The sequence below is a fragment of the Neopelma chrysocephalum genome, unplaced genomic scaffold, assembly GCF_003984885.1.
Source record: "Neopelma chrysocephalum unplaced genomic scaffold, ASM398488v2 Primary Assembly neopelma1_159, whole genome shotgun sequence".
Lineage (NCBI taxonomy): Eukaryota > Metazoa > Chordata > Aves > Passeriformes > Pipridae > Neopelma > Neopelma chrysocephalum.
The window spans coordinates 845890-860220 of NW_020897821.1; the positions used below are offsets into that span (position 1 = coordinate 845890).

General features: G+C 42.1%; 1 protein-coding gene across 3 annotated transcripts in view; it reads left to right on the plus strand.

Annotated features, from left to right (window-relative positions):
- Positions 1 to 14331, plus strand: part of PEPD (peptidase D) — a 145049-nt gene that overhangs the window by 104716 nt on the left and 26002 nt on the right. For all 3 annotated transcript variants that reach the window (XM_027701541.1, XM_027701543.1, XM_027701542.1), the window contains one exon: positions 3237 to 3385. In XM_027701541.1, the coding sequence (XP_027557342.1) occupies positions 3237 to 3385 (149 nt within the window). The remainder of the gene's footprint in view (positions 1 to 3236; positions 3386 to 14331) is intronic.

The window sequence follows — 14331 nt, forward strand, 5'->3', positions numbered from 1 at the left end:
GTTTGGAGAATCTTTATTGTATTATTATGTATGTTATTCTGTCTTAAGCAGTTCTTAAAACGTAAGCCATAGACCAAGATCCATAGAAGACCTATTTTCCTTTTTGTGTTTTAATTTGTTTATATTGCTGCTACATTTGATAACAGTCCAAATAACATTAAGTAGTTGTTTCTGTACATGACCCTTTTAAGACTGCACTATCAGGCAGGTAATTTTGTACATGCAGTTGAGAACATACCAGAATACACTAATAATATCTTTTTCACTAGCAGTTAACCATCTAATTTCAGGGTAAAATAAATTTTTTTTTTCTAAGGAACCTGCTTTTAGAATTTTTTTCCAGTTAGTCAACAGGAGAAGATAGTAGCTGTCATGCATTTTATTTGACTTAAATATGCTTCACCACTTACTTTGCCTGGCAGGCAAATATACAAAACTGGGATCTTCTCAGGCTCCTATTATTTTCTCAGGATAACTACAATATTTGGGCTATTTCCACATCTTGGGCAACATTTTAACTAATGGATATGTTCCCAACTGAAGTTAAATGGAAGAGAATTCCCTGTAAGAGCCAAAATATCTCCCAGATGTCCCATTTGGTTTGGATGCTTTCTCACTGAAGCGTTCAGGCTGGATGGTGTGTTGTCCTCTGTGGTGGAGTTTGAAAGATCATCTTCCCTTGTGTCTCCTCTTGTCTGGAAGCCAAGAAACCTGAACAAATGGTGCTTCCTAGGTTGTGAGCCTTGTTTTGGTGTACATCAGCTTTGTGATTTTTTTTTTTCCATTACTCAGTGCTCAAGTAACTTGAAAAGCTATTTAACAGCCACCGGGTGATGAATGGGTTTGAGAAAATGATGATAATTGTAAGATTAAAGACATCACTAAAGTTTTGCCTCTGGTAAGTTCGGAATAACTGTTTTCCAGGGAAAATATACAAAGCATAGCAACTTCCAGTAGGCATGGACGGGGAGTTTGAAAGTTGTTGGTCACAGCTTTACTGTCACCATGCTGACTGGGCACTTACACTTGTAAATGCAAAAGAGTTGGGCCACAGAACTGCTGCAGATCCCACAAAGCACCATGCAGCTTGATTTGTGATTTTGAACAGGTCCATTTGGGGTGGGTTAAAAAATTTAGAACTGATCTGACATCTGCATCTTGTTGGCACATTGCAGCATGTAGGCATGACTTTTAGTTGCTGCAAGTAGTTTTGTGTATCCATAGATTTTCTGTGAGTACCTTTAGTTATTTTTAGAAGCGAGTCTAACCATAAAATCAAACCTTAGGCAGTGTTGATGGGGTTTCTGATTTTGAGGTTTGGCTAGGCTGGTTTACAGTTGCTATGCTGGTGTCTGAGGGTATTCTTTTCACCCTGTGCATCTGACATTTTCTGCCTGTTGTGTACCTTTTCTCAATTCACAACTTTCTGTTCTAACATTCCGTGTTTCGTGTTGAATTGAACATATGTAGTGTTTGTATCAGCTTGGTGTGTACTTATCTAACTTTGCAGGTCTCTCTGCAGCACTCTCCTGAGCAGTTTGCTCCTGTAGCTTTAAGCCTTGTGCAGCTCTGCATCTGTAACCACTGGGTTTGTTCCTGAAGTTCCAGTCCTGCAAGTCTCCCTGCAGGTGAACCTTGCCCAGTTTGGGGAGGCTGGCGATGACTTCAGCAGGGCTTGCACTCAGTGCAAGGATTTGTTCGTGGAGGAAATTGTTGGGTGGATTTTTAAATTTCCTGGGGTAAATCTTCCTGAGCGTGTGTCTGTGTATGCAACGCAGCAAGAAGAGTCTGCTGAAATATTCTTTAGCTTTATGCTGGTTGCCTTTGTTTACTCAGTGCCTGTTGCTTTCAGCAGCAGGTATGTTGGAAGCAGTGAACAGCTGTAGCACTTTCTGTGGTAGCTCATATTTATCCCTACCCTGTCACATTTGCTGGCTGGGGACAGAGCTGCTCTGCAGAGTTTTTCCTAATTACTACTGTAACTAGGATTCAGTGGCAGAGAGGGTCCCCCAGTGGAGTGCCCTGCCTTCTGCTTGCGTTGTCTGACTGACCCTGCTGTGAAAAAGCAGCAAGAGGAAGAAAACTCCAAGGTTTTCAAACACGGTGAAGGAAAATCATATTTCTTATGATGGTTCACCTCTCATGTAGTTGTTTGGGCTGGTTGGAAAAAGACTTAAATTAGCAGATTTCAACTCTGACTCGTTACCTTACAAATCAAGAGGTCACACAAACAGCGTGTGTCAAGACCAAAGTCTTAGATGTAAAATGTGCCTTCTTGTAGCCAATATATGATGAACTAAGGGGATTATTTGCTCAAGTATTGTCTGGTCCAAATGGTTATTTGGTTATTTGCTGATTTCTGAGCCTGCTGAAACCAGTGCAGTGCCTTATCAGGTGGGCTTGAGAAGCCTTGCAAATATCTAACATGGCCCTCACAGGGGTGTAGAGTCCCACTGGATATTCCTGTGGATTGATTTCTGGCAGCTGAGCAATGAGTGGTGAATCATTGATTCATGTATAGAATAATTATGCTTCTCAAGGGGTAAGGCAGGGTTTTGTCCCCATAAGAAAAGGTACCTAGTAATATTTTTTCTTCTACCTCTGATGCAGAAAACTGTGCTACATGTACTTTTCTGGTTGGATCTTTCCATAATGCTTGTTCCTTTAATTCTTGGTAGGCAAGTTTGTCTTAATGGAGAGTTTACATTGTGAGCAGTGGCAGTCAACCTTTAATGGGAACATTGTATTTAAACCATCAGATGTGTTTTGACACTTAGATACTAAAGGCCATAGTTTAATTAACATTTCTCTGTTAAGTGGGATTCTGTTCTGGATGTTGGGTGCTTTATGTGCTAGCATTTCTCAGGAAAGAAAAAAAGGACTTCTTTTTTTTTTTCTGAGAAAAGGTCCTAGAAACTGGAACTGAAGAGATTGAAGTGGATTCCTCATGTACTTTTTATCTTCCTTCCTGTGTTCTCTCAGCATTTCCATCCAGGACCAGCACAGCCCTTAAGGGCTATTTAAGCCATGTGGGATGCAGATACCCTTCTACTGGGAGATTCCAAGGGACTCTTGTCTCATTTTACTGAGGAACAGCATTCAGTTGGTGATCATGTGGCGAGCTACCAAAATGCAGATGACTCTAAGTGCAGAGCAAGAGGAAGGTCTGCTATTATATGTTCTACTATTTCTTTGGAGCTCAATTTTCATTTCTGCCTCCTCTGTTTCCTTTTCAGCCTGTTTGATATGGGAGGGGAGTATTACTGCTACGGCTCCGACATCACCTGCACCTTCCCTGCCAACGGGAAGTTCACTGCTGACCAGAGGGCTGTCTATGAGGCAGTGCTGAAGTCGTCCAGGGCTGTGATGAAGGCAGTCAAACCAGGTAAAAGATCAGCAGGAATGGCAGCACTCAGGCTGTCAACTCAATTATGTTTGTAATTCAGAAAGTGCTGGAAAGGAACAAGATGATAAAATTAATTTCCGTGTCTAGGCAGCTCCTGAGGTACAGAGGTAGGACACACAACACTTTCCACAAACTTTTAAAAGTATAACACAAACCCAATTATTAACAGGATATTTTAATCTTAGTTTTGGTTTTTTTGAATTCCTTTTATCTAAGGATGACAGTTATTAATTACTTGGTTGTGTCTTTATACTGCCATGTTTTCAGGAAGCTTATGCCAAACACTGAAGTCAGAGTTTGGGGTGAACACATGTGCTGTTCTTCGGTTTGTTTCAAGCATTTTCTGTGTTTTATGTGTAAGCACGATAGAAATCCTCTGTTGAAAAAGAGGACAGAGTGTGCATCTTTGGGAAGGATAATTAGCCTTAAAAAGCTTTCAGAAGCACTGGCTATTGGGTACTTCACTGTGTGCCTTTAAATTGCAGGCAAACCAATTCATCAAATATACCTTTTCAGAGTTGAAACAACTGTCTGGCTTAATGAAAATCTTATTTTTCTCTGATTCTGCTTTTGGGGCAGCAAATAAATGTTTTAGAGCTAACTGCTGCTGAGATTTTGTGTGTGTCACAGTCAAGGTACTTGAGCATTTCTCAGTATTAGTAATGGAACAGCTTTGAGAAGAATGTACTGAATGCACAAAGCACACTTATCCTTTAAATTTGCCGTTCAGTCATCAGGCCTTGAGTGCAGGGGCTCTCTGGATTGCCAGTCGGAACAGATGCAATTTTCCTGTTATACAAGCTGGCAGCAGCACTGTTTATTTGAGCAGCTTGGAAGGGAGAAATAACACTTGATGCTTATTTGCAAAATGAGACTAGATATTTTGCTTTTTAATAACAATGTGCGTTCTCCATCATCTGTTGTGTCTCCTCTGAAGAATCTCATCCCTATTCCTCTTCATAGTTTGGTTTGCATTTCAGTGCCACCTTTATTTTCATGTAACATTTTTGGCAGTATTTCATGCTAATAAGTTGCAGACTGTCTTCAGAACTTGAGAATTAATATGATGTCGTGCTCAGGATGGTGGAGAGAATTCATCAGTTTGCTGAACACTTTATTTACAGTGTCAGAAAATAAGGACATAGTAAGTTGAGTATTTCTGAAAGATAACTGCAAGGATCTTTTACTGGCTTTGCGAACTTGAGATTCACAGGCAGAGAAATCATTCTTAACATCTGGCAGAAGATGGGACTGAATTTTCTCACTGTGCTTTAGTTGCCTTTCCTGTTTGGAAGAATGGTGCAAATATGCATTTACGCTGTTCATGAGACTAGTAATCATGAATTTTCTATCTACAGGAAACGTTCTGTAGACTGGTTCATTGGTTTCTTTCCTTCTGTTCCTCAGAGCAGTGAAATGCAACCTGGACCATTTGCACTCTTGAATTACAGATCCAGTTAGAGTCCTCCCGATGTGCAAAAGATGTCACCATCTGGAAAAGTCTGCTTTTTAGGTCCTTTTTAGGATCTCCTGGAAGACTAGTATTCCAAAAAAGAAGAGATGGAAATGCTGGCCTTTATAGCGTGGTTAGTGTTACAAACTTGTCAGGCTGCTGAGGAAGCCTGGAGCCCCTGGAAGGGGTGGATACAAACTGACTGCACTGTCACTGCTGCCACAGGGAGATGTTTCCGTGGGAGAGGCAGAGCCTCCTTCTCCTCCTTGAACTAACCTAACTTGTTAACTCATTGACTAAAGCACCAGGATCTACTCCTGGGACTGTCACAGAGGGAGCAGGAGTTGATGATATGAATTCAGCTCTTCTCCCTGTAATACTTTAGGTCTCTGAAAAGGGAGGCTGAGAGCTTGCAGGATTAGAGGCACTAAATTTAAAAGCCAGCCCCATCATGTTTCTGTCAGATTTCCTGAATTACGGAGCCCACATTAATTTTGCTGTTATTTTTGTTTGTCTCCCTTTCCCAGGGTTCCAGGGTCAGAGGCAGCCGAGTGGCTGTGGGCACGTGGCAGGAGCCACTGGTGGGGCAGGCTGGGCACAGGGAGTGCTCACAGCAGGGGCAGCAGCTGTAGGAAATGGGGGTTCTCTCCAGCTGCAGAACTGGGGCCTTATTTGTGCCTTGTGGCAAAGGGTCACAGGAGACATCTCGTTGCTGTCTTCAGGATGTTAATGATTCCTGGGGTCTTTCTCACTGCAAGATAGGGAGTGAGTACTTTAGGGAGAGTCACTAACCAAATACTGGGTTACATAACTGTGTTTAGGGAAGGACACACAACTGCTAGCAACCTTAAACATTCTGTATAGATGTGTGTGGTTCAGAGATTTGCATTTATTTTTTCAGTTTGCCTCTCATATGAACCTTATTAACTCTCAAGTGAAGTTACTTTCTGAGAGATAATAGACCTTCTAATACATTTTGTTTATACTTTTATATACAAACAGTTGTCATAATTTTAAAAATACTCCAAAACATTGTATTTCATTGTAGAAAAGCATTCATCTGACTACATCCTGTGCGTGGTCCAAATGTGCAAACAGCTCTAATCATATATATGGGTTACCCTACCTTCCAACTGCAAGAACAGAATTCCTTCTGCAAGCCAAATAATATATTCTGAAAGTTAAGAAACACTCTCTGCGGGATTATAGCCCAAGTTCAGTGCAGTCGTCACAACTCCTGCCACAAATCAAATCTGTTTAAAATAAAAGGGGAGAGAGACATACTCAGTCTTGCATAAGCAGCAGTTTTGAAACCATGGAACATGGAGCTCATATGAGGGCTGAGACGCTTGTCACTGAAGCAAAAGTCAAAAAGGTGGGCTTGTGTGGCAGTGGGGTGATTCTCTCTTTCCTACAAAGTCGGGCTCATGATCCAAGATGTCGGAGAGGAATGTTGCATTTCTGCTTGGGGGATATTCTTAATTGTGTCAAGTCCATCTGCGTTGAATTTCCTCTTCCACAGAACTAAAATACAGGGACAGATGTGCAGAATATTGACACTTCCATGTCCTTTGTGGCTGAGCATCATCTGCTTCTTTCTCAGAATAGTGATTTGTGAAACAATTTGCTTTACAGAGATATTCTACGTAAAAAGAGTTGTTAAAAAAGAGTGACATTGTAAAGCCAAGTATCACAAAGTATTCCAGAAGTTAGTGTCCTAATTTGCCTCACTTCTGCATTGTTTTTTAATCTCACTAAATTTGCCAGATTGGTTGAGGAACATTAGATGCAGTCCTGGAGCACATCTCCCACTTTACTTTCATCTGAAATGAATTCAATTCATGCTTCAAAACTCCACTGAGTAAACAAAAACAGAGTAAGTGGGGACAGCCAAGAGCTTTCACCTCCAAGGATGATTGGAATGAAAATGTTCCCGTAGATATATTCATTGTTTCTCTCTCTGCTGTCTTCACACGATGCATATAACAGTAAGAGCTGAGCTAATGAGCAACTAAGCAGGAATTCAGTTTAACCTTTTGTTCCATGTATGGCCTGGAGCTGTTTATTGCCTACTGTTCAAAGCCTGCTCTGAATCTAAAATTATCAACATCCCCACTGGTTTTTCTCAGGGTGCTCATCATAGCAGGGCCCAGGTGCTGGGCAGGCAGTGAGTTTGCTTGCACTGCATCTCAGTGATGTGGAAGTGTTCAGCAGTCCCCCTTCTGCAGGCCCGGGCTGGCAGGCTAGAGAAGATAGTGGAAAAACTATTGACTCATTTGAGATGCCAAGATTGAAACTCATCAGACTCAAGATCTTTTTTAAGGGAGTTGAACCCTGCTCTTGCTCAAACCCCAGCTGTTTTGACCTCTGTTACAGCTGTTGAGTGCCCAGCCTTTCTGCAAATCACACTCCAGATTGTCAAGCCAAACTTTGGTCAAATGAAAGAAAATGATTAATGAACAAATGAAAAATAAATAAATAAAAATGAAAAAACCCTCTGTGTTTGAAGCAAGTTGCTTAGCATCCTGCTGGCAATCTGAGTCTGATGCAAGAATGGTTGCTAATTCCCAGAGGCAACGTTTGGTGCATTTGCCATGCTTGCCTGCTTGTGAAGTCTCTTGTTTCTTTTCCTGCATGTTTTCAGCTTTTGCAACAGATGGGAGAGGAGTTATATAAGGAACAGATATCTTCAGTGGTTTAGCAGGAGCTGTGCTTGCCTTGCAAGTAAGGGAACCCTAGAAGCAAATAATTCAGGGGCTTCTTGTGGATTTGCATCTTGTGGTTGGTAGGAAGCTTTGGTTGATCTGGTGAAAGCTTTTCCACAGGGCTGAAGTACTTCTGAGGCTCTCCTCCATGTGAATTCTCCTGTCTGTAGTAATGCATGAATGGATGTTTGCTTGCATCAGGTCTTCATTCCTTTAGCCAACTGCCTGCATTACAAAACATAGCACTGGGTCTGTTCCTCTGGTGGGTGGCACTGAAAGTCTCTAAAACATGTTAAAGGTTTTATTGGAGGACTGGAAAAGGCAGCAGCATCGTCAAAAAGGCCTTGTTACTATTAAAATCCTATCTAAAGGAGTAGATGGTCGTGTAACTTAAGGACTGGACTGTAACACGTCAGCACTGAGGGTCCAAGCAAAGCTCACCCAGACAGTGTCAGTTGATATTGCTCAACTCTGGAGTCCTTGATGCTATAGCCATAAAATACTGCTTTTAGTGTAGCTCCCCCCAACCCCTGTAATTGCCCAGGCTTAAAAAAGGCAAACTGTGTTGGAAAAAAAGTATTGTGTAGCACACCCTCCACAGGAATAAGGCTGCAGAGTGCAATGATGCAGGGTGTGAGGTCTAAGCTCTGGTGTCTGTAGCACATCCCCTGGACAGCTGTCATAGAATCACAGAATCAGCTGGGTTGGAAAAGACCTCTGAGATCATCAAGTCCAACCCTTGATCCAACCCTGCCGTGCTTCCCAGCCCATGGCACTGATGCCACATCCAGTCTGTCCTTAAACACCTCCAGGGACAGTGAATCCACCACCTCCCTGGGCAGCCCATTCCAATGGCTGAGCACTCTCTCTGTAAAAAATTCCTTCCTAATATCCAACCTAAACCTCCCCTGGCACAGCTGAAGACCCTGAGCCCTCTTGTCCTACTGCTGCTTCCTGGGAGCAGAGCCCGACCCCCACCTGGCTACAACCTCCTGTCAGGGAGTTGCAGAGTGAGGAGGTCTCCCCTGAGCCTCCTCTTCTCCAGCCTGAACAGCCCCAGCTCCCTCAGCCTCTCCTCACAGCACTTGTGCTCCAGTCCCTTCCCCAGCCTTGTTGCTCTTCTCTGGACCTGCTCCAGCCCCTCCATGTCCTTCCTGAGCTCAGGGGCCCAGAACTGGACACAGCACTCCAGGTGTAGCTTCACAGGGGCAGAATCACTTCCCTGCTCCTGCTGCCACACTGTTCCTGATCCAGGCCAGGATCCATTGGCCCTCTTGGCCACCTGGGCACACTCTGGCTCATGTTCAGCTTCCTGTCAGTCCAAACTCCCAGCTCCCTTCCTGCCTGGCTGCTCTCCAGCCACTCTGTGCCCAGCCTGTAGTGCTGCATGGTAGTATTTGAAAGCCTTAACTGCAGGGCTAGATTAGAACCTTTTGTGAGCAAGTTGGACATGTCTGTTGATTGTGGAAAGATCTGCAGGACTGGAAAGGCCACATGTGCATGGTTCCCAAAACTGTCTCAGTCCCTTCTTTATCCCCGTTGCAAAAGTTAGATCCAATGTCAATGTATTAGCTTTGTAATCCATCATTTGTCACTAGTTACACCTGGGAGACCAGCATTGTTTGCTCTTTGGCATTAATAAAAATCCCTTTGAAGAAATGTGTAGAATAATTTGTTTTGCTGTAAGCCCCTCTCTGAAATTTCTAGAAAACAAGCTGTTGAAGAAACATGATCTTAGCTTTCAAGTTATCCCTACTCTGAGCCAGGATTTGGTACCTTCTGGCATCCCTCCTAACCTAAATGACTCCACACTAACTATGTTCTGAAGCAGGCACATGACAGTGGTACCAGCAAAGGAGATGCTGCTGATGGTCAGTGCCTGAGTGTCTGTGTATGAAGTCATTCACACTTAGCCCAGCTCTGGGCATGGATATGTTCTCAAGCTCATACTTTACTGTCAGGGATACATAAGAGTCCAATCATGTTAGGGAAGTTTCTGGGCAGTAGCTTCTCCTTTATCCTTTAGCAAATGACTGTGTATTTATACCATGTACAGCCTCTCGAGTGATTGCTGCTATTTATTATTTGGGTTATTATCTTAAGCATTTAGAGAATATTAATAATTGGAGTTCTTTAAATTTACTTCCTAGTTGATGAGGACAGTATGGTTGCTACATATAAAAAGTTTCTATATATGGTTTCTATTTATAGAAACATTGAAGTTTTTCAAATATATGAAAGTGCTACTGTGTTGAGAAGAACTAAAATGGAAGTATGCTTATCTTTCAGCTTTGCAATTAAAACTATTTTGGATTAATGCGCTAGAGCATAAACAGAGTCTTAAAGATTAATGAGCTAAATATTGGAGCAATCACATATTTTCCATTTCCATCCCTTTGCAATTGCATACTGGGACCTCCAAGCATTGCTCCCTGTCTTCTCTGTAGAGTAATGGAAAATCACAGGAGAAAGGGAAGGAAGGGAGCTTGTTGTGCTTAGCATTCCTGGTACTAGTGCAAAACTTGTTTGTGTCTAAAAAAACTAACAGAAAAAACCTTCTTCCGATCTCTTAAGTTGTACTCATTACTATTTGGGGTGCGAGGAAGAAGGAATGAAAACACCTCGATCCATAAGGTCTATTGTCCTAAATTCCAGTTTCAAAAAAGATCTCTTTGCCTAGCAAACTGCTCCCAAGGAACAGTTGAGTAAGGCCGGGTTGGCAGCCACTCAAGTCCCTATCTCTACATTTATATGATTTAAAAAGCTTGTATATCCAAAGTCCCCATTGAATCGAAATTGCGTTCAGGCATTAGCTATGCAGCTGGGGATGTTTGCTGATTGATGTTTGTTTGTTTCAATAAAATGAAACATGAAAAAGGGTTCCAAATATGCACAGAAGTTGTTGTTCACCACGTCAGGTCATGTGCAGTGTGAAAGCTTTCCTCCTCATGACACTGACATTACTACAGGGTCTCCCTATAGAATTTCTATCTCTGCATTTTTTTCAAGTTTGGAGCTCATCTTATATGAATATCCCCAAATTCTGCATTTTACTGGCCCAGACAGTGAGTATTGTCTTGCTTCTGGCTTTCAGGCTTTGCTTTTCTGATAAATGCTGTAGAGGAACATCTTGAAGAAAATCTCTGTCCCAGGGCCAACATCTCTGATAACACAACATGGAGGTTTCTCCATGTTAGGGCTGGAAAATTCCTTGCCCGTGTTTTAGTTTTCCCAGAAATCAAGTTTCACTTAAAGACATGAGTTCTTTAAGCTCTTAAATCCTGTCTTCCAGGATCAAAGATCAACCATTGATGCCAGGATTGCCATATAATCTTTGAGCCATATAATCTTTGAACAAGAAGTAAACCCACGTGTCAAGCAAGTAAAAGATGCTTTTATTAATCTTGTAGATATCAGCTGATCCTTAGAGCCTACCAGAAGTGCTGTAAATGCAAAGAATTGATTAGTTCCCAAAGGACTGAGGTGTTCTGAGGTAAAGAGGCTGAGGGGAGCGGGTCGGAAGAGCCAGGGCAGCAGTGTCTGGCTTGAAGTTCAGAAAGTTCTCTGTAGCTGATGGTCCCTCCTCTGTCTTTGTTCCACCTGCCTCTCTGGATCAAGTCCTGATTTTGCAGTTGAGAAGAGGTGCCTGAAGGTGATGCTCTAAAGTTGGGAGCAGCCCTTCCACTCTGTCATTTCTTTCTCATGTTCAGATGATTTAGGGCCAAACACTCTGAGGTACAGAATGATTCAGAGAAGAGCATTAGGCCCTTCTGTGGGTCTGACTCTGAGGACTTCCTCTGAAGACCAGGAGAAACAGTCCTTGGGAGTTGTCTAGGATGAAACATAACTTGTCCACTGTGTGTCATCTCCATACACAGCTTGAAACCAGGCTCGGTGTGTTATTTTGGGTTGCTGCTGCAGTCCTGCCTGGAGTTGGAGTGTTGGCCGCTCCTGGTTTCCCCTTGTGTATTTGTAGGGGCAAGATGCAGAACAAAGTTAATCCCACATGGTCTTTGTCTGGGCAGCTGTAAGTGCACAAGAGTTGAGCTGCTGTGTGAAACTCTGTGTCCACATTTTGTGCTTTTCTCCTGACTTCTTCAGGGTCTCTTTATTGGTGTAGCTTCCTGTCTGCTTTTGTCTTAGCTAGTTTTCCCATGTCCTTCCTTCCAAGGAATGCTGTGAATCAGAAGGACAAAACAAAGCAGCCACTTAATTTTCCAGTGCTTTCCCTCCTCCCTGTTTGCCTGATGCTGAAGGATTGAAGTAGTAAAGCTGATGGAGGTAGAGAGGTGAGCCTGGGGACCTTAGAGGGTGAATGGTCTGTATTTTTGAACAGCTGAATGTAAACTTTGGGTGGTGTGAACTCCTTTGGTACCTAAAGATTGAGGCACAGTTCTTTCAGTGGGACTGTCAAGAGGAGACAGGTTCAGTGACCCAATACTGGTTTCATAAATAACCTCTTTTAGACAACAAAAAGTGCTGGGATTTGAATTCAAAGTAGCAGTATGATTCCCTGTTCTAGGTTCTAATAAAATGCCTCTCATTAAGAAAGAATAGTGGAGAATTCAGCTCAGGTAGGATAGTAATAAAACCAAGGATTAGACTAACTCAGTTAAAGAACTGTTTAATTGGAAACTAATAGCTAGGTTACCTATTTGACATTGCAGGTCACATTACCACCAGTTGTTTCTGTTATTAAATTGAGCAGAGTTGGACTTATGAACATATGCAAATTCAAAATTTGCAGCTTCACGGATTACTGCTTCTTTTTGTCCATGACAGTTCTGTAACTTCCTTAGAATTCAGATTTATTTTTGGTTTTGAATATACAGCTTTAGAGTAATTGTTACTGTATCCAACTGGGATTGAAGTGTATTATACTTAAAGAAAATAACTGTGGCTGTAATTAATAATTATTCCTTTCAAGTTAAGTACAAGCAAGGTTCTTATTCACATCCAGTGGGTGTTTTCTGCATGGAAGTCATTTGAGTTTTATTTTATGTAGTCCAAAGTTGTGCTTAGTAGAACACCATGTGGGCATGCTTCTCTATTTTGCTGTATAAAAACAGTAGCTGATTTTGATTAATTTTCAGAAAGAAACTGGACTGTAAACTGGAATTTTTGACAAAAGCACAACAGGGAAAGTTGTGAGAGCACAATCTATTTTACAGCTTGTATAATTTCAAAATGCCCATATGAATTATTCCCATTCAGATTGCCATATTTTAGGCAAAGCACTGCTGATCATTATTAGTCTACTGTGATATTTGAAGCAAAACAATTATTCTCAGAAATAAAACAATAATGACAGAAGTTAAAGATTTTATACCAATTCCTCTGAAGAAAAATGCTTGCAGGGCATGTTGTAACCAGTACTTAATATTCACAAATCTTACTGAATGACGCTGCAATATTATTTTTTCCCCTTTGCAATTCAGAATGTGTTATTGTGTTAAAAGACAGATTGGAAAGTAAATCTTGTTAATATATGTTTTAAAAAGCTATTTGTAGTCTGCTCTCTCCCTTTTCTGTTGAATGGAGTTGGCTGTGTATGTCTTGCTGGCATTGATGTTCATAAAGAAGTTTCCCTTTGAATACTGCCTCTCCAAGATTGACCCAGCAAAGGCAGTATAGCTTTCTGTGGCAAGTTAATTCTGGTTTTGTCAGTATAAGTGCTTAAAGCATTGCTACTGCTTAGGGAAAAAAAGCTGAAGGTACTAAAGATACACTGACAATCAAGTTGGGATTCTTGATTCTTGCAAGATACTGAACAGAAATGGTGCCATCGATTACTGGAGCCCTCGTGGTTGGTCACGTAACCTAACCGTGCCCAGAACAGCAGCAACCCAAGCAAGAGGGGATGGAAAAGGCAATATTTTCTGCCAAATTCAGCAGATCCTGCAGACCCTCTGTTGAAATGCAGGATTTCTGACCTTCTGGGAGCTGCTCTTCCCCTCTGTGACAGCGCAGGGGCCAAGCCCTGCAAACAGTGACCGCTGGGGAGCACAAAGCAGCGCTGAGTTACTTCCAAGTGGATAAAAACAGGCACTTTGAAACCGTTGGGCCTTTCTGCCCCAAAGTCCCTCTCACGTTGAGATCTCTGAGCAGCGTCTGGAGGCAAACCTGCAGCTCTCCAGCTCAGCCGAATGTGCGGATCTTTTCTTCAGAGATGCACAGGGCAAATGCACTTAGACATCTTTACAGACTCAGCCTAAATCAGCTGCAGGTTTCCTTTCTGTAGCGAATGGGTTTTGGTTTAAGTTTTTGGGTTTTTTTTAAATCCTTTTTTCCTAATTGTAACACGTTGTAATATTGTAACATTGTACAATTTTGCTTTTAACAGTGACTTTGAGGGAATAAGCCGCCTGCATCTGGTGTGATGTGCACTGATTTTCCCCCAGCTCAGCGTTCAGAAAATGCGCTTGTTATACATTGTAATTTGAGTTGAAGTACAAAGTTCACAAGTCCTTCGATCTTGACACTGCATCAGCTGTAGCTGTCAGAGTGCAAACCTGCTAGACATAGATTATGCTGTTTGCCCTGAATCTTATCTAAACAGAGTCTTTTCTGAGCTTCAAAGATTGCTAAGTTTCCATACTGCAATCACTCCCTCCAAGCACTTCCCTCATTCCCCCAGTCTTTTTCCTCCTCTTTTCAACATGCACCTATTTGGAAGGAACAAACAGGTAAAATCCACATTGTCTGCCAGCACTGCTCAATCCCAGTGCTGCACCCAGACATGGAAATCTCTTGCTCCACGTCTGCAT